The sequence below is a fragment of the Podarcis gaigeae genome (assembly GCF_964106915.1).
Source record: "Podarcis gaigeae genome assembly, chromosome: 5".
NCBI classification, from domain to species: domain Eukaryota; kingdom Metazoa; phylum Chordata; class Lepidosauria; order Squamata; family Lacertidae; genus Podarcis; species Podarcis gaigeae.
In genome coordinates, this window is record NC_139681.1 from 25,028,648 (window position 1) to 25,055,940 (window position 27,293).

The 27,293-nt window shown below is 44.2% G+C and overlaps 1 protein-coding gene across 4 annotated transcripts in view; it reads right to left on the minus strand.

Annotated features, from left to right (window-relative positions):
- OPN4 (opsin 4) overlaps positions 1 to 27,293 on the minus strand; it is a 39,657-nt gene continuing 12,364 nt past the window's right edge. For 2 of the 4 annotated variants that reach the window (XM_083740440.1, XM_083740442.1), the window contains 10 exons: positions 24,111 to 24,244; positions 23,268 to 23,471; positions 19,839 to 20,010; positions 17,583 to 17,744; positions 15,924 to 16,031; positions 14,397 to 14,574; positions 10,190 to 10,345; positions 7,326 to 7,361; positions 5,208 to 5,246; positions 1 to 3,118 (listed from right to left, as the gene is read on the minus strand). In XM_083740440.1, the coding sequence (XP_083596566.1) occupies positions 2,834 to 3,118; positions 5,208 to 5,246; positions 7,326 to 7,361; positions 10,190 to 10,345; positions 14,397 to 14,574; positions 15,924 to 16,031; positions 17,583 to 17,744; positions 19,839 to 20,010; positions 23,268 to 23,471; positions 24,111 to 24,244 (1,474 nt within the window). In that variant the 3' untranslated portion in view covers positions 1 to 2,833. Of the gene's footprint in view, positions 3,119 to 5,207; positions 5,247 to 7,325; positions 7,362 to 7,411; positions 7,459 to 10,189; positions 10,346 to 14,396; positions 14,575 to 15,923; positions 16,032 to 17,582; positions 17,745 to 19,838; positions 20,011 to 23,267; positions 23,472 to 24,110; positions 24,245 to 27,293 lie in introns of all 4 variants that reach the window. The other 2 variants (XR_014564649.1, XM_083740441.1) reach the window with 2 other exon arrangements.

Consider the following 27,293-nt stretch of genomic DNA (forward strand, 5'->3'; position numbering starts at 1 on the left):
TTGTGGATATTTATATATACAATTTTTTTATTGTTTAAAAAGAAAAAGTACATCGAGATACTGAAAATCATAAAATATTGCAAAGTACATCACCATTACATTATTTGTTCTCAAAGACAATGAATTTGTTCCAATTTCCAATACACTGTGTTTTCTGTTATGATACTATTTTGCATCAGATATAGGTTGCTTGAAGTTCAGGTTTGGGGCTGTGTGTGGAGGGAAGGAAGGAAAGAGAGAGAGAGAGAGAGAGAGAGAGAGAGAGAGAGAGAGAGAGAGAGAAGCAAAATCCTCTGGAGGGCAAGCTTGACTCAAGTCGCTTCTATATGGGGCAAGATGTACCATGTGATCTCCTCTTGCCTATTAATGTGAAGGTATTTCCTTGTTCTGGGTGCTGGTTACACAGGTTGAATGTCTTCCTGCCATTCTCAGGAGAGGGCAGGTTGTCATTCTCAACCCTATTTCTGTGACTTTACTGTTTTTGATGTTGAATTTTAAATTGTAACCTGCTCTGGCACTTGCTCCTCATGGGCTGGCAATAAATTTATTTGCTTATTTATCTGAAAAAGTGCCAAGTTCAGGGCCCAGTGCAGGCGCAAGTCCTGACATCTTGTTGATAGAAGCCTAGAATACACATTGCAGTTATTGCACAGAGAGACCTTCTCTGTCCCCATTTTTGCAATATATGGACATTAAGTATGTTTACAGATTTGCCTGAAGATACAAACTTTGTATCTGGGGCAGGGGGCATGCATAGAAGCAGTCTTGTGAGTGTTGCACCCTGCATGTTCAGTCCCAGGCCTCACCCCTGTGCTGAGTGGAAAAGTTCTACAGAGGGTTCCTACTTATGAGTTGACCCCCTTGGTGCCACTGGGGACCCTGAAATAGCAGGATCCCTGATCAATTATGTGAGCCCCCTGCTTGATGTGGAGACATTCAGGAATGCGGAGGAGCAGGGGGTGGGGAGCAACTTGCATGAGGACATTGGAGGCATGGCTTTCATGCACACCCCACCCCTCCATCCACACTTTGGAGCATTTGCATGTTCAGCTGAATGCCTGGGCATGCATCCCATGTTGGCACTGGTACCTCCACATCATCCATTAAGTGCAACTTGGTGACGGGTGTAGACGGGTGTCACACGGTCTTCTTGTGACACTTGTCCCATGTGGATTAAGCACAGTGCAGATGTTACGTTTTCCATGAGACATGTGCATAATCCCCATGCCTTGATCTTGACAGAAACATCTTATTTATACATTTATAAATCATCATACAGTAAAATGGCAGGCACCACTTTTCCCCTCTCCAAAGGGCTCTAGAATCCATTTACACACGATCTACAAGAGTTGAGGTGCAGTAATATGCTATCAACTTGTATCCTTCAGCAGAACCTGTGACAAAAAGACCACTTAGCTATGCCTGAAAGCCCTATGGATGAGATATCATCCGCCAAAAATGGTATGGACTGATTGCACGATGAGATTGATATGCACATAGGCCTTGTCGTGGAAGGCTGAGTGGACAGACTAGTCAAGGAGCTAAACGATAACTTTATTGTTTCTCTAAACAAGAACAGAACAGCAGCAGGAACCTCCTGACACCACTTATCTACACACACAAGCCCAGCGCCACCTAGTGACTAAGCTATGCCATGACACTATCCACACAGGCCTTGAGTCACACACCTTGGTACCAAGTAGCTGTACAGCTCAAACCAGGAACATTGCAACACCAGGTGCCAGTCCTCTTCTCTTGGCACCAGCAGGGCTGCTGCGTGAAGAAGGAAACTGGAGGTAGTTTAAGGCAGGAGGAGACTAACACCACAGATGAGAATCCTCCTGGTCCCAGGAATCAGGCAATTGAGGACATAGGAAGCTACCTTAGACCAAGTCAGATGGTTCGGTCAATCTGGCTCAGTGTTGGGACCTTCTGCAACAAACCATGTGCTCACCCGCCATGGAGCTACAGCTGTTCCCTGTTCTGGAGAGCCTATCACAAACCACTGCTGGCTGTAAGGCTTCAAAATCTCTCCCTTAATCCAGGCATCTGTTTGTTGCAAGAAGAAGCCACTAGGCTATATAGCCCTTTGAGCTACCAGGCTAGGGGGCCACCAATGCATGTGCCCACCAGGATCTTCTACAATACTTGTGAAAGGTCTTACTAAATATCCCCTCAAAAAATCAACAACGCATGAGGGACAGTTTGCTGTTTCTGTTCAGTTTATATTGGCACTGCTTTGGCTTCTGCGTTGCACACATGCTCATATTTCATTGGATGGCAGGACTGGACAACCAAACCTCCCTTCCATTCAAACCAAGAGTGAGCAAGTGCAGTTGTGGCTGATGTAGGTGCTCCCCACTCCCCCTTGATAGGGGAGCTGATGCAGGGAGGGTGCCCAAGCCATCTTTGGTCCTGCCTCTTTCAGATGTGGTGGCCATTTTGTGTTACGCCACACCATGGCAGCCATTTTGCGACTGGCACATGCAACACTGTCTCAACATTCCCCCCACTGGTCAAAAAAGGTTGGGCATGTCAGCCGATTCCCTGCCTGCTGCCTCTCCAAGCTGGATATTATCAGGGATTGCCTGCCTGACAGTTGCGATCTGTGGATGGCTGGGTGTAGATTGTTCCATACAAGATTCATGTGTGTGCCTGTTCTCAGGATAAAACGGGCTACTATCTCTGTTCGTTTTAAATGCTCAACTTATTAAATGCACAAACATTGTGGAGAACGCAATCAACATGTAAAGCAAATTAACTATCGTGGAGCTGTTTTTGAATCTTTACAGGAAAGCCAGCGATTTTCATTCTTCTGCCCCCTCTTCCTGCTTCAGTGATGTTTTGAAAGGTTTTCTACACTAAGCTGACACATGTGTGTCTCTGGCGTAGGACCGAAGGCACTATCCTGGCACAGCCACTCTAGCCGGCTGCTGGAGTTCCTCTCCCAGCTATAGCCACAGTTCCTGGAGCACGAAGGGTCAGAGTTGGATTGAAAAGGCAGCTCCATTCGCTGGACGTTGCTGTAGGTTACCACAATGCTGGGTATCTGGGCTGTAGATGAGAGGTAGCAAGAATCTTCTGCCCTCACGCCAAAGGTGTACTGATCGTCACCTGTCTTAAGAAAGTACGAAAAAGAAGAGGTTAATACACAATGTGCCTGAGTTGACAACAGCCTATGGGGTGGGTGGGAAGCGATGTATATTTGCCACATGCATTGGGAGAATCCACCCTTGCCAAGTCAAAACAGGCCTCAGAACAATGTGCATGTCAAGAGAGGAGTTCAGTGTTTGTCCATCCCCACAATCAAAGAAGCAAGGTAGCTACAATGCATGCAATACCTGCTGAAAAACCCTATTTTTTGCAACTGTTAAAGGCACAGCCTCTATTTGGCCACATTCCACCACTTTGGACTGCAAGTAGGAGCTACAATTTTCTGGATTCTCCTGCCTGCCGGCAGAAAATGAGCTCACCAGAGAGAATGGCTCTAGAGTCTAGAATGGTTCTAGTAACTATGCTACTTTCCTACTTGCAAGGAAGGTTTTCTTTTTCATAGTCAAGCATTAAAAAGTGAGACGCACACCTTGCAGTCTGAAGTGGCACAGTCTATTCTAACACCTCAGGACTCTTGACACCTCATTCTGCTGCTGTTCTCAGATTCATGCTACAGATTTACAACAGGGGTTAGCAACCTCCAGACCACATGCCTAATTAGACCTGGCCGGCTCCCCATTTGGACCGCAAGCCCATTTCAGCCAGGCCAAGCCCCTTGCCCCATGTATGACATCATATATGATGTGTGGGCAATCTTGCCTCTATGGAACGAGCATTAGGTAGCACCTGTAATGGTGCTGGTCACACTGATTGACGCACAGAGTGGGCATACATGGGTGTAAGGCGAGCCTGCAAGGAATCTGGTCTCAAGCCCTTAAGGGTTTTATATACGAATGGTAACATCGTGAACTTGGCCCGGGAGCAAATTGGCAACGGGTGCAGATCTCTGAGCAGAGATGTTATCTGTAGTAGGGTTTCACTCCCATCAGCAGTTGTGCTGCAGCGTTCTGCCCTAAGTGCAGCTTCTAGATCGAGCACAAAGAGAAGCTGTGCAAAGAGGCATTGCAGTAATTCAGCCTTGAAGGCACCAGGGTGCTACTTGAACTACTTGTCAGTTTTCATTTCTTAGTACAGAAAGTATTGATCCGATGTGCTAGAGATCTTTCCTATTCTACTTAATTCAGGAGGGGTCTGGAAGCTTCTCTGTGTGAAAGAAACAAGCAGAAGGTTCATGATGCTTGGGTTATTCCTTCAGAGAAGCTGAGTACAACTAGCTTAAACTAGTTCTGTTATCTCTATCAGTCAAGGACATGCTGACATAATAAGAGGCCAGAAGGAGCCTGGGTTTCACTTTCTCTTTCTATCTCTTTTCCTTCTGGTGTGGTGTTCTGTACAGTGGTACCTCAGGTTAAGTACTTAATTTGTTCCAGAGGTCCGTACTTGACCTGAAACGGTTCTTAACCTGAAGCACCACTTTAGCTAATGGGGCCTCCCGCTGCTGCCGCGCCGCCGGAGCACAATTTCTATTCTCATCCTGAAGCAAAGTTCTTAACCTGAAACACTATTTCTGGGTTAGCAGAGTCTGTAACCTGAAGTGTATGTAACCTGAAGCGTATGTAACCCGAGGTACCACTGTATATTGTATGCTTAGTGTTAAGGTTTAGACTTATTATAAATTATTGTAAGTTTAAGTTAAGTCTGCTGCAACTGGATTTCTTATGGACAGTGCCAATCCTGAATGTATTGGATTTGTGACCATAATGCTTATTAGCCTTCAGTGGCCGTTAAAGCTCTGCTGGATGAAATATTCATTGCCTCTGGTCTATTTCTGGGGAACCCTGCAATGTGTTTTAAGTTTTTACTCTGCTAACTATACATTGAAATCTAATCTGGATAATATTGAGTAGAATTTCAATGACACTACTGTGGTCAAGCTCTCCTGGTGCAGGAACATCTGTAGCTGTCGCACCACTTACAGCTGGCGAAAGGTGCTTCTAGCCAGAGGCTACCTGGGTCTCCAGCAACAAAGCTGGATTCAGAATCACGCCAAAACTACATACCTGTAAGTCTGGCTTCATCATCAGCCCAACACTATGGGGAGGCCACATTGTTCACATTTCCCACAGATTATTGAAAGCTGGATGGCAACTTACCAGGCTGTCTCCAAAGATGTAGTTTCCAAAGGCTAAGTCCTAAAGAAACAATATAGAGAATTGTGCAAAACGTCCACAATCATGTTTCCACATAGGTCTTGAACTGGTTAACCCGAAGAGTCATTTTTAAATCAGGGGCATGGATAGAGTGGCCTGTTGCAAAAGAAAACAGAGTCACTGCCCCACAAAGAATCCTGTAGAAGAGGGCACTTCAGCAAGTGCCACTGGTTGTGTAAGCTGCACCTGTTGAATTTCCCTCTTCTACACAATTCTCAAAGGTGCAGGAGCCTTAAGCACCTGTTCACTTTACATGTGCATTAATTCACTGGCTTGTCCCCAATGCATGTTTACTCAAAAGTAAGCCCCATGTCAGTGCATAGTAAAGTGTATTCTTCCACCTCTGTCTTATGCATGTTTGCTCAGAAGTGCCACTTAATATTTAAGGGCGCATTTAGGTTGCAACTTTCATTGCATGTACATGTACTAAGGACTGCAGGTTGATTTCAGCAACAAGACTCTGAGCTGGGCAAATTCGTTGTTGTTGTTTTTTACAGGGCGAGAATGGAGGCTGTGAAATAGTGGATTGGCCCAGGCTAGCACCCTTCCAACTAGCAACTTACCCATCCCAGCTATGCAGAGTGAAAACCGATCACCTGCTAAGTAGCAGTAGATGAATGCAGGAAGAGGTTTGAGCTAATGAAGGGAGGAAGCGACTGCTAAAGATGCAGGAGAATTTTGTGCTTCCTGAACCAACATGTGAATTAAAATGCATTGAAATCCATATTTTTCTCCATTTTGTGATGCAGCACGCTAACCAATAATTCTGTCCGAGACAAAGCATATATTATGGAGAAGTGGATACAGAAACATGTATATTGGTGAAAGTACTGTTCAAAACCACATTATATTAGGAGAAATGGCTTGCAAAAATGTGTCTATTAGGGGAAATGGCATATAAAAGGTGTACATTGGGAGAGAGGGGCAGACTTTTAAAATAATAATAATCGCAGACTGATGCAGAAACCAGGCAAATTGAATTTAAGATTGGAGAAACAAGAAACTGGGATGAACAGATTTACCCAGACCTAGATACTGTACTAGAGAAAGGAGGGCAGACTTTTGAATTTTTTTTAAAAAAGGTATTAAGCACTTTTGATTCTCTTTGCCTTATTCACCATGGAATATGCAGTGGTGACTGAACTATGCTCCCTATGCAGTATATAGAAGATTTATGAGCGGCAAATACTGAGCAGTGAAATATAACAATATGCACCACTACCATATTACAGGCCAGAAAAGAAACAGTGAGATATTTGAGCTATAGCTAGGGAGCAAACTATTAGCAGTATCAGGAACTGTTGGCAGGGAAAGGTGGTGCTATACACTGGCCTTCTGGCAGTGTGGTCATAGAATTGTAGAGTGGAAAGGGACCTTGAGGGTCATCTAGTCTCAACTAAAGCAGCCATGACATATGGCCATCCAACCTCTGCTTGAAAACCTCCAAGGAAGGAGAGTCCACCTTGAGCTCCTTGGAGGAAAAGTGAGAAATGTGATGGATTAGACCAGTGGTTCCCAACCTTTTTTGGGCCATGCCCCATCTAAGCATATCTAAAATACTGACACCCCCCCCCCCATGACATATACCGTATTTTTTGCACCATAACACTCACTTTTTTCCTCCTAGAAAGTAAGGGGAAATGTCTGTGCGTGTTATGGAGGGAATGCCTATGGGTGGCATGCCTACAGATTTTCCTCCTCTAAAAACTATGTGCGTGTTATGGTCGGGTGCGTGTTATAGAGTGAAAAATACGTTAATTCTTATTTTTCAAAAACTGAACTCCTGTGCATGTGGAGGAAGCCTAAAAGGCCATTAACCTGGTTTAAACAAGCTTCCAAATTGCCCCCCTTAAGAATCAAATTGCACCCCCTGCGGGGCATTGGGAACCACGGGATTAGACGGATGGACAGAGATACAGTATAAATAAATTTGAGCATGTCAAGTGGAAGGTGTTTAATATATTTCATGGCTGCATTGCTTTCCCTGAACATCCCCATCCCTGAACGAATCACATGAAATGTTCACACTATGAAAAGAAACCAGCAATCTGGGATATTCACCTCTGCCATAGAAATGTCATCAGCATCCACTGAAGTCTACAAAAGAAGGGAAAGAAAGAGTGTGTAGCAGTGCAGACAGTTCTTACCCCAGGATATGGAGTTGTCACAGCATGGTCCTATCCTTCTCTAAGTGCTGCGTGAGAAGGATAATTCCATATGTAAGTTATGGTTGTGCCCTCTCTTAATGACCGTGCAATGTATTGTGCCCAGTGCCCGGTGCAACTATGACTTGGCGAAATGAGGAATGAGGGGCAACCAATTATTAGGTGTTCTTTTCTGCCATCCCAGAACTGGCGCCACCCGTTGCACCAGTGCTGTGCTGCACACGATAATATATGCCCAAATATACTGTTAAAAAGGTAAAGGGGCCCCTGACCACTAGGTCCAGTCGTGACTGACTCTGGGGTTGCAGCGCACCTCTCACTTTATTGGCCGAGGGAGCTGGCATACAGTTTCCTGGTCATGTGGCCAGCATGACTAAGCCGCTTCTGACGAACCAGAGCAGCACACGGAAACGCTGTTTACCTTCCCGCTGGAGCCGTACCTATTTATCTACTTGTACTTTGACATGCTTTCGAACTGCTAGGTTGGCAGGAGCCTGGACCGAGCAACGGGAGCTCACCCGCTCGTGGGGATTCGAACCGCCGACCTTCTGATTGGCAAGTCCTAGGCTCTGTGGTTTAACCCACAGCGCCACCCGCATCCCAAATAAATATACTGTTATTCCCAGTTTAAAGGACTATCCCATCCCATTCCCATCTTGCAGGACCAAGAGCGAATGAGATCAGAGGATAGGACTGAGATTATTCCAGCAGCCAATCACAAAACAACAGCAGGACCATAGAAGCTGCAGCAGGTGAGCACAGCTCCCTGATCCAGAAGGGCACAGCCTGGGGCCACGGGGCTCAGCTCAAACGCCTCTGGGGGTGTGAATGCAGGAGAGGAAAAGCAGAGGAAATTGTGATGGGGTGAAGGGGCAACAAGCACGGAAAAGAACCACTTGCACACACAAAGGCACCCAAGGAAAGAAAGGTTGCAAGCTGAATAAAGTGTGTATTTTGTGCATGGGGGTGAGGCTGATGGGGGGGGGGGAGACAGGGGAGGGGAGAAGCAACATTGGCTGGACACAATGTTGCTTTGTTCCCTCCTAGCCACTGTTTGTAGAAATGCATCATTTATGGGACACGACTGCGGTCACAGGGAAGCGAAACAGTATTTTGGATTTTCCATAACAAAAGGCACCATATAAAAACAAGCCAAAACGCAAGAGAGAGAGAGAGAAAGGTACAAATATTCTGCCAAAGATGCCCTTCTGAGGTCAACAGTGACAGAAAGTGGTGGAGAGCTGGAAACAGAATGCCGGATGTTTATTTTTAGGAGGAGAGGGGCGTCAAACTAAATTTGCCAATTCCCCTGTGACTTTGGCAGCAATCTGATGTGGACCAACAGCAATGTGCACATCCCAGCAATGGAATGTGATAAGGAAACGTCCCCCTGTTAGAAAATGTGAATGCCAGGCTGCTGTCAAAGGCACAGAAGGAGGGCCGGTGCAAAGAGAGAAACAGTAGCCCTGGTTAGAAACCAGCTTCAGGCAGACCTACATTAAAGGGTATGTGTTTATGCATGGCTATCAGTGAACCAAAATGTCTTCACCTATCATCAGCAGCATTCACACATACAGTGCACACAATTTCCCTCATCTTGGGTCCATCCTACCAGTTTCCACCCTTAGAAGGAACACTCATTGGGGAATTATATTAATATTTTTTTGGAAGCTGCCCAGAGTGGCTGGGGAAGCCCAGCCAGATGGGCAGGGTATAAATAAGTTGTTGTTGTTGTTGTTGTTGTTGTTGTTGTTGTTGTTATGTTCTTCAAGGTGGGTGCTGCTCCTCTGTCTTTTGACAAATCTTCATGTTCTCGGATGTGGGGAAGTGCCAAGACTTCCACTAAGTGTTCAGAGAATCAGAGAATCATAGAGTAAAAGTTGGAAGGGACCCTGAGGATCATCTAGTCCAACCCCCTGCAATGCAGGAAAATGCAGCTGTCCCATATGGGGATTGAACCTGCAACCACGCTCTAACCAACTGAGCTATCCAGTGTTCATCAAATGACCGGACTGGGCATGAAAATGCTGCATCAGGATGGGTAAGTTATGATACAGGCAGCAGAGTTTTTCTTTTTTAAAAATGCTCTGCCCAATCTTATCTGCCACGAGCCTCACAATTTCTTTTGAAAGATTCCTTGCTCCCCACAGCACATTCTCATCAGCACTGCTCTCCCCTGCTTATGTTTGACATGTGCTTTGCATAATGATTTCCGTACAGTTGCCGGGCACATGGCACTTGCTGTTTTGTGCTGCGGCCAACCCTCCCCTTCAAATGTTAGCGACACAGGATCTCCCATGCTGCAGAACTGGCAAAAGGAATAGCACACGTGAAAATCATAATTAGTGAAGTGGGAGTCGCTTGACTGCCAGGCATCTTTTCAAATTAACAAGATGAAATAGGTGACAGCTGCTTGTGGGCTGGTGTTGGAGATTGCGATCATGCCAATAGGTGTGAGAAGAGGAAGGAGATTAGAGTGGTGTCACAACCAGCCAGAATATGTGCATAGACTTGTTGTGGTTTCTATAGGGAAACACACTTGTTTTTAAAAGGGAAAGCATATCTCACAAATGAAATGGACAAACTATTAAGTTCTCCTCTATTTGGGTGTCCCAATGGCAGCTTTCTTATACAGGTTACTGACGGCATTTGGGAAGAGGGGATGGAGAGAGAAAGAGAAAAAATTACTGACATGGAATAATACAAGCTGAGGCAGAGATCTGCAGACCTGTCTGCTCTGAAAATAGGACGTTTTGTTACCTTTTCGAAAATCCCTGAATCGTGGCTTTTCAGTTTAGATTTGATTTTGACATCGTTCATTTCTGCCGTGGTGTCTTCACCCATCTCGTACGAAACTTGCCCGCTAGCACCTCTGGAGTTCAGACTAGAGATATCCGCCTCTGTGTCAGTCCATTCCTGCAGCGACAGGCCAGCATGATTTTTTTTCAGAGAGTCTCTTTGGGTTTAATTGCTTTCCCTCAATCAGTTCAGTTATGTGCCAAATGGAAGAGCCAGAAATGTGAAAGGGACTCCCAACAAATCCTGTCTTGGGGCCAGCTTAGACAATCAGCAAAATCAGGAGGTGGGGCTGCTCCGAGACTACCCCTTCAGGCTCTCTCCCCCCCCTTTTTTAAAAAAGCAGACTTTCCTACTGCACAAATGCCCTGTCAGACACCCTGCAAAGAATAAAAAGGCCCAATGAACACACAGCATTCTTTGCTCCTTGCTTACACCCTATATCAGTGATGTTATCTCCAAAGGAGTCAGTAGTTCTTATCTACTTTACAGCGATAATTCATTTATGGCTCTGCCTTGTGCAGTAATGTTACCCGCCTACAGAAGAGGAGGGTACAGTCCAAACGAAGGTGTTTTAATATGGTTTGGGTAGTTTCAAGTATGGAAACGGAGCGCATTCTACCCTTGTAGCCCTGTGCTTAATAAACACATAAGGACCACAAAAGAGGATTTTGCAAGCCCTTACGGTTGCTTAGTCTTATACGTTTCTGCCTGGAAAGATAAAACACCCACCAAGTATTATGCAATGGTTTGAGGACCTCACAGAGCTACTTACATTTGAACATATTTCATATAAACATCATTTTTGTGTGGATACCTATTTGGGCACCTGGAGGGCTTGTATCAATTTATATGTTCTACATTAGATGTACAAACTGATGCTTACAGCATCCATAATGTGAACTGGTGGTGGGTTGTTGTTGTTGTTACTATTAGTATTACTCATATATTATTTTTCTTTTTAATCAAATTTAACTATTTTTTCATTAGCTATTTCACTTAATTTCTGTAATAATGTCCCCTCTTCCTTTTCTTTGTTAAGTTTATAAATAATTCTTTTTTAAAAAAACAACCCAGAATAAACCTGTGTCTCCTGAATGCTCTCATTTTTCCAAGTGCACATTCTGTGTCCCACCACATAGCAACCCCACCCTGCTTTCATAGTACAGTGGTACCTCGGGTTAAGTACTTAATTCGTTCCAGAGGTCCATTCTTAACCTGAAACTGTACTTAACCTGAAGCACCACTTTAGCTAATGAGGCCTCCTGCTGCTGCCGCGCCACCGGAACACAATTTCTTTTCTCATCCTAAAGCAAAGTTCTTAACCTGAAGCACTATTTCTGGGTTAGCGGAGTGTGTAACCTGAAGCGTATGTAACCTGAAGCATATGTAACCCGAGGTACCACTGTATACGCTTTCAGAGTTAAAGCTAAATACAATACTTATGGTAAATGAGCTACCATAGCTGTGAAAATTTGTGTCCAGGGCTTTTAAAGACCTGTCTACCCATGTCATATCTGAAACCAAAGGGGTGCATGGTTGCCAGATGTGAACTATATTGGCATTATTTTCAGCAGGGAATGGCAGCCAGGTGGCAGTATACCATAATGACAGCTTGCTGTTGTGCTCAGGGACCCCAATCAGAACAAAATCTACCCCCTGCCCCTATTGAAACCCATTTTGAGGCTCAGGCAAAGGAAGGGAAGGTTTACTCTCCCTCCTCTCAGACGTCTTACTGACTGCGACCTACTTATTTTCTCCCACAGAAATCAACAAGACTCTTTCCTATCTCAATAGTTTTGTTGCTTCTTCATCACATCAGAGTGTGAAAAAGAGACAGGAGCTTAAAAATAATAATAAATCTACATGATGCCATCATTTCAGGCTAATCATTCTGAAGTATAGAGAGACACCTGAGAGATTTTGGCCTTGCTGGAAAGAAAGGCCCGTTCTGAAAAACAACAAGGAGCCACAAAAATAATTCATGGAAAGACTAAAACATTTATCTTGTCTCATGTAGAAATGCGTATGTTGTACGAACATGGGAATTCCCAAGTTGGCTTTATTTTAGCAAGATCTGCTTTGTTGTATTTTTAATCAGGGATATAAAATAGATGGAGTGCAGAACCCACACAGCTCCGAAATCTCCTGTAAGAATTTGGAGCATGTCAGCCTCCCCTAAAAGCACATTAACCTAAAAACGTAACAGCTTAGGGGGCATAATAGCATTTTTGTGTTTTTAGAGCTCGTATAAAAAAATGAAAAACTGGTTGAAAAAGAACACAATATTGTGCCTTGGATAGCACAGAAGGAAAGTCTCTCAGATTCCAAAGTGAAGAACCACTTCCGGCTTCTTTGCAAGTAACCACTAAGTACTTAGCAGTGATACAGCAAGCTGTTGAGAGCTTCTGGTTGCTGGGAGGGTGGGGGGTTCCGTTGATGGATTTGTCAATTTGTCTAAATCTGCCAGCAAATCTCTTTCTAAATTCAGCCTGCTTCACCCTACAGAAGCATTAGCCCTCACGTCACAAACTCGTTTCCTTCCCCCTTCCCCCGTGAGGGCTGCATTCTGTGTTATTGTTGCAGAACGGAATGATCACATATTGCATGCAATTAAGTTGCACTATTGCAACCTTGCACGGCTGGCTTGTTGAAATGGCACAAATTAATTGCATGCAAGGTAGAGAGCCTGGCACAGAGAGAGCTTTTAAGCTCTCTGCCTTGCTCACAGGGCTCTGGGAACTTGGATGGCCCTGTGAGAGCCTCTCAGAGTGCTGTAAGCTAGGTGGAGAGCTTAAAACCTCCCTGCCTCGCTTGGAAAAAAGGGGTGGTTATGTGGAGGTGGTTCAGGTATATGCGTTTTGCATCCCCAGAACACACACAAGACATGGCCTCCCTCATGTAATACTTCACTCTTTATGTATGCAAAATTCTTGTCAACTAGAAGTTCAGAATTTAGGTGAATTCAGCCATGATCAGGCAAGGAATCTAAAAAGAGCCTCTTTATAAGGGGTGGGGGGGGCTTCATATATCGCTGGGCTACAATTCCCATCATCCCTGGCCACACTGGCAGGGCCAGATAGAAGCTGGGGTCCAACAACCTCTGAACGGCTATAGGTTCCTTATTCCTGCTCTACATGACCAGAAGCCTCTAGCTGCCTGTAGCAGGTGCTACTGCTGGTGAGTCCTTTTTTAGCCTTCTCTCCGCTGTGCTGTTGCGAACCCCCTCATTCACCTGCTGGAAGTTCAGGGATTTTTCTTGCAGCACCAGAGGGTCCCCACCCTTTCAAATGCTCTCTCTAGGGAGACTCGCCTGATGTCTTCATTATACATCTTTAGGTGCCAGGCAAAAATGTTTCTCATTAATCAGACCTTTGGCTGATTGACATCTGATGCCCTTTTAAATGTGTTGTGGACGGGAGAACTATTGGGTTGTTTTTTTTTATTCTTATTATGTATTCTGTGTTTTTTATATTGTGAACAGTCCTGAGATTTATAGGGCGGTATAAGTAAGTAAGTAAGTACCAGTAAGTAAGTAAGTAAGTAAGTAAGTAAGTAAGTAAATAAGTAAGTAAGTAAGTAAGTAAGTAAGTAAATAAATAAATAAATAAATAAATAAATACTATCTAATAGCTGCTACAGCCAGCCAGAGGCTTCTTGACCACATGGAAGCTCTTTTGGGGGCTTAGTAATACAGATCTGTAGAATATCTCCAGAGAGAGATTCCAGAGATTTTGAGCTCTCAGTTACAGAATCGTTGGGTTGGAAGGGACCCCAAGGAATGCAGGAATCACGACTAATGCATCCCTATCAGATGGCCATCCAACCTCTGCTTAAAAACCTCCAAGGAAGGAGAGTCCACCACCTTCTAAGGGAGTTCATCCCACTGTCAAACAGCTCTTACCATCAGAAAGTTCTTCCTGATGTTTAGTCAGAACCACCTTTATTGTAACTTTGAAGTCATTGTAGAACAACAATGGAGTCGCATCCATTGCTCGGCTAGTGTTTGCCTCTGACTGCATCTGCTGCTGGCATGTGGCCCCAGGAAGATTCCTCACCAGTCAATGCGGCCCTTGGGCTGAGAAAGGGTCTAATCTATGCCCACCAGCTTGCTGTGCACCCCTTTCATTGATACTGTAGATTAGACAATGTAGATGAAGGTTATCCTTACAGATTCACTGTCTGAGACAGAGGAGAGCCGTCTGTTTCCTCTTGGCAGCCCATTCATATCAGAGGACTGGCTGGTGACAGTGAAACGTCTGGTGGAAGGGAAGCTGTTAGATCTGGAGTCCTTATGAGAAACCCTTAGGAGAGATCCAAGGCAGGGAAGAAATTTTGCAATCGCCGTTCTGAGGGATAAGAAATTAAGCCCATCAGTATTTTTTCTACCTCTGCAAACACAAAACACAGACTAAAACATTTCTGTCCTTTCCGACACAAGCTAAAAACGTACATTCATTCAGAGAGGGAGAGGGGAAGAGCGTGAGAGAGGCCATATTGAATTAAAGACCTTATTGGACTATAAAAGGATATGACTGCACTGTGGAATCCAGTTTACAGTTGTGTGCATCAGCCCATACACAGGCAGAAACACATGCTGACGGTGTTTGTTCCCACCAGTATCAAAATATAGCAGGAAACCCTGATTGCTATCTGCATCATGAAATGTGAAAGGAAGCTGCTCAGATGAATGTGCACTCTTTGGGTCTGCAGATGTGGTTCAGGTCCCTGCATATGACATGTAAGCTGCCTCCAGTCAGGCATCACCCTTGCTAGATCAGGAGTGTGTCAATACAAAAAGGAATGGACAATACAAAAAGGAACGGATGCTTGCATTTTCATTTCAGCTGGCAGAATCTCCACATGGTGGGTGAGCAGTCCATGTATGGCAGCTTGACAGTGGGGACCCCTGCTGCTACTCGGTTTTCTTCTTACGAACAACAAAACTATCTGATCTTAAATACCAACATGCCTGCAAACCTCACGGGCATGCATACCAGTCACTGTATATATCATATATATACTCATTGTACAGTCATATGATCTTTACCATTCAAGAATTGTCAAGCAAAGAGACTTCATCGATTCAGCAAAAACAACTCATTTTGCCTGGGGTTTTTTCTGACTTTGCATTTAAGATGGAGACGATTTGAGGAGCCAGATGCTGGGATTTTTGACAGTTGAGTATAGCTGAGCATAAGAAGGGGGCTGTCGATGGGTGATGCTTGTGAGAAAAGCTGCACCTGCTTAAATCCCCTGTATGTGCACTTGTAAATAGTTACTAGCCTGCTGAGATGCTAGCATCAGTTTCTGTGCATGATATGGGGCCAGAGGGAAGCCTTTGCTTCTGTAAAGGTAAAGGGACCCCTGACCATTAGTGGCTAGCAAAACAAATTTTGCCTTTTTACTGTAGGCTGGTGGAGGAGGGATGGGTCTGATGCATGGGATTTCCTCCCTCCTTAGCCAGTCTAGAAACCAAGCAGACTGGCAGAGGAGGAACAGAGAGATCAGGCCCTCCTCCATGAGCCCACTCACTCATTGGCATGGAAACCTTTACTGCCGACACCTACTAGGTGAGATGTTAAATATAAGATAGCGTTAATATGACAGGAGTGGAATCCCGTATTGCTTGCGGTTGCCCTAAAGAAGACCTGTCACTGGTTGCAAGCCCCAGTTCTTTACAAAAGGTGAAACATACCTGTATTTGGGGTGGGCAATGGCGTAAACAATTGGGTTGTAGATGGATGAAGCTTTGGCAATCACTGCAGGTATTGTGTTCATTAAGGGAGTGAGCACATGGGAGTACCTAAAGCAAAGCAAACACACTTTCTTAGATTTAATTCTGCCAGGGTATGGTTACTGTCCCTTTCCCCCTTTTACAAAGCATACTGTACTTTTGAATGCCCCTCCACAAAGTTCTTCAAAGTGCTAGTCCACACTGGGTAAATTCAGACACGCAAAATCTTCTAAATAATGCACCTCGGCTGAACTTAGGAGCACATTCACATGGAAAACAGATTTATCAGCCTCCTCCCTGCCCAAAGGCATGCATTTAAAATAATGAAAAACCTTGATCTGAAGCAGCAACTCAGCAACGGCATAATTAAATAGATAATTAAGTAGATTAAAAGCAAGATCCTCTATTAAAACAGCAACATCACCTGTCCAACACTGCAAAACAATGCACACAAGCAATTAAAAAAACAAATCACTAAAGCACAGCATCAGCAATTGAAAAAGAACACCGTGGCCATTAAAATAGTTCAACAACAAAAAAAGTGGCAGCTGGAGTAAAAGCAGGAAGAGCAGGAAGGAATGCCCAACAACAAGTGGAATCAGCAGCATCTGCCTTGGTAGCAAATGTGTTTTGAAACAAGAGCATCTTCACCTGTTAGCTGAGAAGTGCTATGGAACTGGTCATGTGGCTTTCCACTGGTAAGTTGTTCCATGGTGTATGAATGATGAAGAGGAGGCAGCCATGACCTTTTCTAATCTTACTGGGGGACAGTGATATGAAGGCACATAAGGCCACCATATCACTGAAGTACAGCAAGTCTGGATATGGTTAGTGTCTGGGTGGAACAACCTGTTTGCCACTAGGGGTTCCATGACTGAAGGAGGAATGGGTGGATGACCAGGCAAAAACCTTCCCTGTGATCTCAGAGAAAGAGGACCACAAGGAACTTATGGCAGCAGTGAAGCCAAACTCCAGCTTGTTTATTTATGGAATTAATATCCTGCCATTCCTCCTCAAAGCTGAAACAAGCATCAGCCAGCCAACATTCCTGAGCTTAAGCTGGAGATACATTTCTTTTGTTTTGCTCTGATCAGAAGCTGAGTTACAGAGTTCTGCCCCGGTTGCAACTTCCAAGCCAGCTTCAAGAGCCATCCACAGATATGATTTGAGCTTTCTGGAGATGATTTCTGCAGCCACAACAACGGCATCTTTTTCAGCCATTAATAATAAGGGCTTTCCCCCCTAGGTAGCTGTGACTTTATCTGTGTTACAGTCTCCATGTCAAAGCATCCCTGGGGATGGTGGAACGGGTGGCATCATGTGGAAAAAGGGGTTTGGGGTTTGTTTGTTTTTTGCATGTCTGCACTGGCCAATATCCTCAATTCCAGATAAATCTAAAAAAATGTGCCTATAAGATCAAATACCGGGAGTTGTGTGGCTAACACATGCCACATTTATCATCTCCCCTACTTTGGTTACGGCTGCCGAATATAAGGAACTTCCTGCAGTCGAGCACCTGGAATCATTGGTTGGCCATTTGTGGTGTGCTTCATTCACTGTTTCTGTTCTCATTTCATTTCCCCCAGGCCCCTTGCAGAGATAACAAGATTTTTTGATTACCCTGCAAAAGCCAGCAAAGCTACCATTGAATATGGAGACCAGGAGAGGACATAAAGTAAGATGATAACCAGGGCTACTTTGGCCATTTTCCATTCATTCGTCATCCTCTGGGACAGCCTTTGAGATTCTTTAGTACCATCTGAACTGATGGTTTGAACAGCCCTGAGGAAAAGAACAAAACATGAATGAAGGAACAAAAGTGAGGTCTGCTTATGCAGAATGCCACATGTTTGTTTATTACTGGGTCAACGCCATTGATATCCAAAGATCCACTTTCATGAATGGAAGCACATAGATGTGTTTGTGTTGTCAATTTGCCCTTCTCACAGATGCAGCTTCAGCAGTCCCTGAAAAGCCATTTGGGAGGGTTAGGGGCTCTCAACATAAGAAGCCAACTTGTACTGAGTCAAGCTATATGTGCATCAAACTCAGTGTTGTCTCTGACTGTTTTGGTGGCTCTGCAGAGTCTCAGGCTGGGCTCCTTCCCATCATCAGCTTTTTGATATTTTACCAGAGTTGAACTTTGAACCTTCCACAGGCAAAGCACATCTGCACTGAGCCATTATGGTCCCTCCTTCTTCTGTTCTGGAGCAGAATGCAACATGATGGAGGGAGCTGCATTTGGGGCAAAATCACAAACTCCAGTTATATGAGAGTGCTTCTGCATGTGGATCTTTGAGTGCAAGCATGTGGTTTTCTTTCCCCAATATAATCAGTCACTAGATTCACATCCACAAGAAGCAGCTGGTAAATCGGGCATGAAAAATTCAAATCTTCGGCATGTGCTGCTAAAACCTTCATTATCTTGCCAGGCTCATCCATCAATACAAGCTCAAAACTGCTTCAGAGATGTTGATTTGTTATCGTTACCAATAAAGGGACCCTAAGAATTACAGCTCTGAGACAATGAGGGTGCCAGAGATCTCTAATATTGGCACCTTCCAAAAAAACTACATTTCACAACTTCTTCAGGGCAAGAGATTTTCAGTGAGGTTTAAGCCTGCAGTGTAGAACTGCCCATTGTGTATACCCCTCAGACGGAGAGTGCAGTGTGCATGCAATGCCATTTTTAATCTGATCATGCTGCAAAGGTGTCAAACTTCTACCCTCCCTTCCACCTGTATCATTCTTTTTTCACTTAACACACCTTCTCCCCATCTTCAGCTTTATGCAACAAAAATGCAGGTGTTGTTTCTTATTAGGTGGGATAGCACAGTTGGTAGAGTATGAAACTCTTAATCTCAGAGTTGTGGGTTCAAGTCCCATACTGGACAAAAGATTCCTGCATTGCATGGGGTTGGACTAGATGACCCTCAGGGTCCCTTCCAACTCTACAATTCTATAGAATAACAATAATAGAGTTGGAAGGGACCCTGAGGATCATCTGGTTCAACCCCCTGAAATGCAGGAATATGCAGCCGCCCCATACAGGGATCGAACCTGCAACCTTGGCATTATCAGCACCACATTCTAACCAACTGAGCTATCCAGGTTCTTGATGATTCTGATTCCTGTAGATGACCACACATGTTCCTCATTCCTTCCTGTGCCTATCAATCCTGGGGAAGGAATCTCCAAGACAGATCTCAACAGAAGCAGAACAAATTGTGCAAACTATGAAAATGGAGGCAAACTGGACTAATAATGATGCTTTAGAGTAGACCCACTGTAATCAATAGGATTTCTCAACCAGTGTGCTCCAAGCATCAAGGGAGTCTGGATCTAACCCACCACTAAGTGCTTTCAAAAGAATACATTAAATAAAATCTAATAAAAAAGATGGGAAAGGGGGACAGACACAAATGAAAGGAAATAACTGTTGGCAGAATTTATACAGGTTGCAGAATTTTGCTTTCCATGTTCGTTTTAAAGCAAAGAGTACCAACAGCTCTGAATTAGATTTACCTTCCATCCAATACATCATGTCAGTTCTTAATTGCAACCCTGGTTCTCATTCATCTTTGTAAATTAGACTCAAGTAAAATCTGATTCGTCTCTGTCTGTTCCAATCCTCGGATAATTCATGGAGCTGTTCTCCAAATCAGACACCCTAATATCTCTCTGAAATCTGATCTAAGTGCCTATCAAAATGATGTGGGAACATGGTGCAGAATCTACAGCCATTTTTGCCTGCACTTCATGTTCCTGTTTTGTTTCCTACTGGCTGGAGGTCACAACTTTGGGGGTGGGGAAGGGGGTGGGGGACAAAGTAACCTTCCACTAACGCAAACAATGGGAAGCACATGCGTGACTCACCTGTTTGTATTCCGGATGGCTCTGAAAATGAAGAAATAGCTGTATATGATGGCAATTAGGGGAATGAAGAACACAAAGCAAAAGAGGAGCATTGTGTAGGCACGGACCGATGGGGTGAAGGTAATATAATCCCAGGAGCAAGATGTCAGGAGGCCTTCCGGAACATAAGCACCTTAGCGGAAAGACAGGGGGGAAAAATAAGCTTTCCCTCCAAAAGTTATTGGAACTTTAATTTAAAATGTAATCAGAAATTTTATTTCAAGCTTACTAAATCTGTGCAATAATGCTGTAAACCACATTTCAGAGGGTAGGTAGCCTTTTGCTGGCTTGCTTTAGAAAGTTTGTAGTTAACTCATAGGATTCATTGCCGCGTAAGCGTGTGGCAATTTAACAACTAGCAAATTTATTCTGGACTACGTTTTTGTGGACTACAGACAAACAGACAAACAGACCACAGACAGTTCCTGCTAACCTAGCAGTTTGAAAGCACGTCAAAGTGCAAGTAGATAAATAGGTACCGCTCTGGCGGGAAGGTAAACGGCATTTCTGTGCACTGCTCTGGTTCGCCAGAAGCAGCTTAGTCATGCTGGCCACATGACCTGGAAGCTGTACGCCGGCTCCCTCGGCCAATAAAGCGAGATGAGCGCTGCAACCCCAGAGTTGGTCACGACTGGACCTTATGGTCATGGGTCCCTTTACCTTTACGTTTTTGTGGACTACAGACCACCTTATTGTATCCATGAACTGTTTTCCTGAGTTGCAGATCAGCAATAGCTAATACTGAGCTGGGTGGACCAAGACTAGATAACTCGGTATAAGGCAGGAAGTGGGAATAGTGAAAATCACCAGTATGCCGCACATGTGCAAGTGAGTTGTGCTTGCAGAAGAGACTTCCGCTTATGGAAGAGCACCTTGGGATGCAAACTATTGTACTGCGGAGATTAATATCCTGAAACTGAATAAAGACAATAATACTGGTCCATTATAAATTTGTGTTACAGTGTAAACAAGTTCAGTGCAGCTCAAATCTGACATTGTCCTCTCCTTGCTTCAGCTCCTAGAAGACTCCTGGTGTCCCATTACAGAGATGGTTTTTAATTTATCAACCTTGCTCTGGCCACAAGCTAGATTGTGCAGACTGACACCTCGCTATTCCCTGCTGCTAATGGGAGGAGGTTTATTTGATAGGCTTTGATGAACAACTAACACATCTCCTTTTGTTGGCTGAAAAGAACCATACCTCTCGTGACCAAGCACAAGATGAAACAGATTATTAAAGCTCTCGATAAAACCACCAGCAGAATAGAAATTAATCTGGTACATATAATTAAGTTTGCGGTTAAATAAACATTGTTTTTAAAGAAACACAAAAGAAATAGGAACTATTCTCCTGATGGATGTTGTGTAGGAATGCAATTAACTGCGGACATTAAACTGCTGTAGCCTGGGCGATTCCCAGCATTCCTACCAATAACTTCTATTATTTCTGCTTTGGGAAATGTCACACCAGATGTTGAGCCCAGCTTTCCCTATTGGTCCCGTGAGAGTGCATATTTTGGATACAATGAGAATCTAATTATAAACCAGTGATTCTAATACTCTCTAAGTGATTATTCTGTCTCATCAAATTGTGCCTCTTTTTGAAGTGAGCTTTCTCATATTGCCCACTTAAGCTATTCGTGAAACGAAAGAGTCTCTTGTCAAAGCAACTGAAATTTGCTTTTGGTGCATCTTGCATGGATAACGCATATTGAGTTGGTTTTTATGAGGCCTCAGCCCTGGTCAGCTTGTTAGCCACACAGAGACCTTTTCCCCAGGTGACATGACAGGAAGGGCAGGAGATTTGCAGGTCCTCATTGGCCAACAAATCAATCTCCACCATTTGGCACTCCAGGAAGACTGCAGTTGCTGCAGCAAGGTATTCCATAGCCCTCCTCCCCATGCAAGAATGCTCGCTCTGAGCTGAGATGTCCTCAGAGTCTGCCTGTTCCACTCTTGTTTTCCCAGAGCAGAGATAACAGTAGTAAACAAGTAAACTAGTAAACTCTTAAGCTTATTATTATTATGATTATTTGTAGTAACAGCCCACCCATCACCAAACAGTCCCAAGGCAGGATGCAAAAACATAACAATTCAAATGAGTACAATGTACAATTAAAATCATAAAATAAAACCCACAAACACAACCAATATCAGAGCGACAAAGCAGCAACACAGAAATGCAATGCACAGAAACGTAGGAGAGGGGAAGATGTCCACTCAGTCAAAGACCTGGGCAAAAAGGCACACCTGTCAATAAACATGTGCTGATAGTGCAAGGCACACCTGATTCAAGCTATTTTCCATGTGCTCCCTCCCAACTGTGGACTTTATTCCGAAATGCTACGAAAATTAGGATATGGTATGGAAATTCTGTTTCACAACTAGATGGATTGGAGGGAATTAGCAGGCCAACTCTTCAATTAGGTTAGGAAACAAGCTCTGATTGCCCTGAAAACCTATTACAATGTTATCCTCATATTATTTCTACTCCGTATGATTTGCTATGTGCTTTATTGCTTCATGTTGCTATGCTTTGATTAAAAGCTCAGAACATCATTCTCTTTCACATGAAGATAGTAATATGCTTTGAATGGCACATGGCACATCAGCAAATCAAGAGAGCTGTTTCAGTTACAATTCTGAGTTTCTGGTTTCTATCTATGTTCTACTCCCTGTCTTACTGGGTTGCTAACGAGCAATTTGAACTTTGATTAGAGGACCCAATTAACAGTAGTGCATTGGCAGGGTAAACCCTAACACTGACTGGATCTCCAAATTAACTCCTGGGGGGGGAGGCAATGAATATTCAATTTTACTGCCCCCTCCCATAAACTACCACCTAGCACCCCATCTCTTTGACACACTGTGAAAACTTAACCTTAGAGCACAGCAAAGAAGTAAAATGTTGGGAACTGGATCAAACACTATTCCATGTCATCAAGGCTTTCAGTATGGCCCCATTGTGAACAATGAATCTATATGAAAATCAGGAAAATATCCTGTATTTATTCATGCCTATTATTTATGCTGTTCAGCTCAGCTTGAATGCAGAAGGTTATGCAAATGTTATGCAAGATGCCCCCCCCCATTATTTTTCATCCCTGATTTTATCTCCTCTTTTCTCTGTAATTCGCTAATGAGTTTCCCAGCACAGGCGTCACTGCAATGTAATTGAACGGACCATAAGCACTACAAAGCTTTTCCCCTTGGTTATATGTCTTCGAGATTTGTTTGCTCCGAACCCGTCTCCCTTACAGAGAATTTATTCCTGTTAAATATGTAAATCCTCTTTCATCTGTCACAAGCTCCAAAAGGCCCATTCTATAAATTCCTGCTTTTCCTCTCAGTATCAAGTAATCAGATTTTTAAAAATTCTGTCTCACTTACTCCATCCAAAGAAGGGAGGAAGGCTCCATGCTAAGGAATACAGCCAGACTCCTAACAGGATTAGCAAAGCTTTCTTCTTAGACATTACTCCAATGGAAGCCAAGGGTCGCGTAATCACAAAATACCTGTCCAGGGCTATCACTGTTAGAGTGATCATGGAAGCGATGCCGAAAAGTGCTCCGCAGAAAGCGTACAGCTCACAACCTTTCCAGAAAGAGCACAGCAGAGTTAGCAGGCAAATCCAAATGCACACTTGTTTTACTTGATTTAATCATATACACTAGGTGAGGGTAGGAAGGGACTTATTTGCCATTTCGATTTCTCTCTGTTTTCTGTTTCTCTCGCTTTAAATTCACTTACCGGTATCCACATTTCCACAGCGTTTCATGGTGATGCTGATTATTTTAAGTTCTCATTTGAGATTTGAAGCATTTGAGATTATTTTCTCCTAGTATGCACATGTTGGGAAGCAATTTTCACTAATGTAGAGAATTTCTGCAAAGCAATTTCCCCTAATATAATGGGTGGAATATAAGAAAAATTTAATGGAAGCCACCCAGAGTGGCTGGGGCAATATTAATCATAATCCTCCTCCTCCTCCTCAGGTTACAACAGCAAGGGGAACATCACCTTCAAGTCCCAAGAATGGCTTTTCTTGACCAAAGAGGCAGGGTGTGCGAAAAATTGGGAAACCATCAACAAACTATTATAAATTCCTTGTTAAGTCTTCAGTGACAGTTGATTAAAAACAACAACAGCAGCAGTCCCACTGGCAATCTGATAAACTTCCAAGCCAGCCTGTTCAGTCTAAATGATTTGGGGGACAATCTGTTTCTAACATACCCTTTTCACCAAATACCCATCGTTTGTTGAGACTGCTGGTGAAGAAAACTGGACACTGGGTGACGGCCATTAGGAAATCACTAACAGCCAGGTTGATAATGAACATGTTGGCGGGAGTCCGAAGGCTTCTGCTCCTGTGAGAGAAGAGAGGAGAATGAATGCAAGTAACTCTTAAGAGGGTGTTAGGGCTACGGCCTCATCTGCACCTTACATTGAAAGCAGTGTCACACCACATGACTTCCTCAAAGCATCCTTGGGACTGTTGTTTGTTAAGAGGCCTCATTCCCCTCACAGAGCTCCACCTCAGAGTGGTTTAACAGTAAATCCTCTTCCCAGGGAGCTCTGGGAATTGTAGCTCAGGGTTAATAACTCTCTTCACCCATAAGAAACGACATTTCCCATAATTCTTTGGAGGAAGCCATGACTATTTAAAGTGGTATGGCACTGCTTTAAATGTACAGTACAGACTAAGATGTTCAAAACAAGCAGCAAGACCAAAAAAAAAAAAAAAAAAAGGTAAGCAACTTACGTTACCAGTGTGGGCAGATTCGTATTTTCACACACACACACACACACACACACACACACACCACAAATTGAATTTGAGCCCCATCTTTACAGCAGGGGTAGCCAACTTTTGTGTTCTGGGGTGCTTCTGTATTCTGAAGATATTGGTCCAAAGGTCTGAGGTAGATTTTACCAAGGCAACTGAGATGATCACGAGTGAGGGCTTCCCAAGACACAGGCTTTCATCTATCAGTACAGCCTTCCCAGTTATAGAGAAATGCATCGAGGCAGAGCATTGTCTACAAATAGGTATATTTGCATGATATGTGCAAAAGGAAGCTCATTCGTAGAGCATCTGCATTCCATGGAAGAGGTTGCAGGTTCAATCCCCTGTTCAACCTCTCCATGTAGGGCCGGGAATGTCCCATGGCTGAAGCCTTGGAGAACCACTCCCAGCCAGTATAGATAATATTGAGCTACAAGTGAAAGGGTGGTGCTGTAAAATTTGGTAGAGCCACCAGTTGGTAGTGGCCAACTATTCACAACAGAGTGGCGCACATGGACAGGCTTTCACCACTAGCCCAGTGACACAAATAGAATGTCCGCCTCTCTGAATGCTCTGTCCTACATTTCTCCGTTGCTGGTGATTAATGGGAAATTAAAGCAGATGTACTATGGATTTTCTGCATCTGGGTCATATTGTATAGGGAGGCCATTTTCCACTGATGGCCAGATTAGCAGCAATTTCCAAATACAGGGATTAGATTCAATGGTTCTGTGTGTGTTTTAATCACCAGCAACATTAATAACTGCAGAAGGTCTCATCTTTTACTTTATTCTACTGGCAACCTACACTATTTGAGAAAAAAACAAGGAGGAAATGTCATGGCCCCAGACCCTGAGCCCTCAATTCCTGAGCAGTCATAGCACCAAGGTGGAAATGGATGCACACCTAGCTCATCCTGGGTAGACCTGGTGTGTCACCAGATTCCACACCTCACCCCCTAAACATCAAGGATGTAACTTCATCTATGGACTCCGAAGGATGCTCTAATGACTCCTTCAAGGATCAAGGTAGTATTGATGGACCAAGTCTCTGAAACCCCAAACCTCACAGCCTGAAAGGAGCACCAAAGGATGCTTGTCTAACTACCCATAAGCCTTCAGTGGACCCTTGAGAACAGAACACAATGCTCTAGCACAGGGGTCCCCAACCTGTAGCCCATGGGCCGGAAGCAGCCCATGGAGGCTGTTTAACAGGCCCACGAGCCACCCCCTGAACCGAGCCGTCTGCTTGGCGAGTCCCCGTGCGCTGCGCTAAACTGGCAGAGTGCGGTGCAGGGACTCTCTTCCGTGGCTCCGGAAATCACTTCTGCGCATGTGCAGATGCTGTAAATTGTGTCTGTGCATGTCCGCGGCACCAGAAATTGCTTCTGCGCATGCCCAGATGCCAAAAATCATTTCTGCGCAGGTGCGATTTCTGGCACCACGCCGCGCTGCGCTGACCCAGAACATGGAGGATCTCCGCGGGAGTGATCCGGCCCATGTCCGGTAAGCCTTGCCGACCCCTGCGTCTGGCAGTTGCACCAAGCTTGTGCTTAGGCAATTTTCTCCCTGCTGTAGGAGTGCTGGCCATGGTCCTGAAACTCTTGCTCTTGAACTCTGACCCTTGGCACCCATAGAAATGTAGTGTTGGAAGGTACCTCAAAGGTCATCTAGTTCAACCCCCTGCAATGCAGGAAGCTCAGCTAAAGCATCCATGACAGATGGCCATCCAACCTCTGCTTTAAATCTCCCAGGAAGGAGAGTCCACCACCTTCTAAGGGAGTCTGTTCCACTGTCAAACAGCTCTTCCTGTCAGAAAGTTCTTAGTGATGTTTAGTTGAAATCTCCTTTCTTGTAACTTGAAGCCATTGGTTCATGAGAAAACCTCTGGATCAGAAGAAAACAGCCTTGCTCCATCTTCCATGTGACAACCCTTTAGATATTTGAAGGTGACTATCATATCTCCTCTCCTTCTTCTCTTTTTTTAAGCTAAACACACACAATTCCTTAACCATTCCTCATAAGACTTGGTTTCTACACCCTTGATCATCTTGGTCACCCTCCTTTGCACACATTCCAGTTTGTCAATATAGTGGTACCTCGGGATGTGAACGGGATCCATTCCGGAGCCCCGTTCACACCCAGAAGCAAATGTAACTAGCGATGGCACATCTGCACACACAAACGTTGGTTTTCGCTGCTTCTGCGCATGCGCATGATGTCATTTTGAGCGTCTGCGCATGCACGAGTGGCAAAACCCGGAAGTAACGGAGTGTGCACTCCGTTACTTCCGGGTTGCTGCAGAGCGCAACCCGAATACACTCAACATGAAGCATATTCAACCCAACGTATGACTGTATCTTTTTTAAATGATGGTGCCCAGAATGAGACACAGTACTCCAGGTTTGGTCTGACCAAAGCAGAATAGAGTGGTACTATTACTTCTCTTGATTGGGACACTATATTTCTGTCTATGCAGCTTAAAATGGCACAAGCTTTTTTTTGCCGCTGCATCATACTGTTGACTCATGTTAAGCTTGTGGTCTACTAAGAACCCCCAATTCTCCCATCTTATATTTGTGCAGCAGATTCTTTCTGTCTAAGTGTAGAAAATGACATTTGTTCCTATTG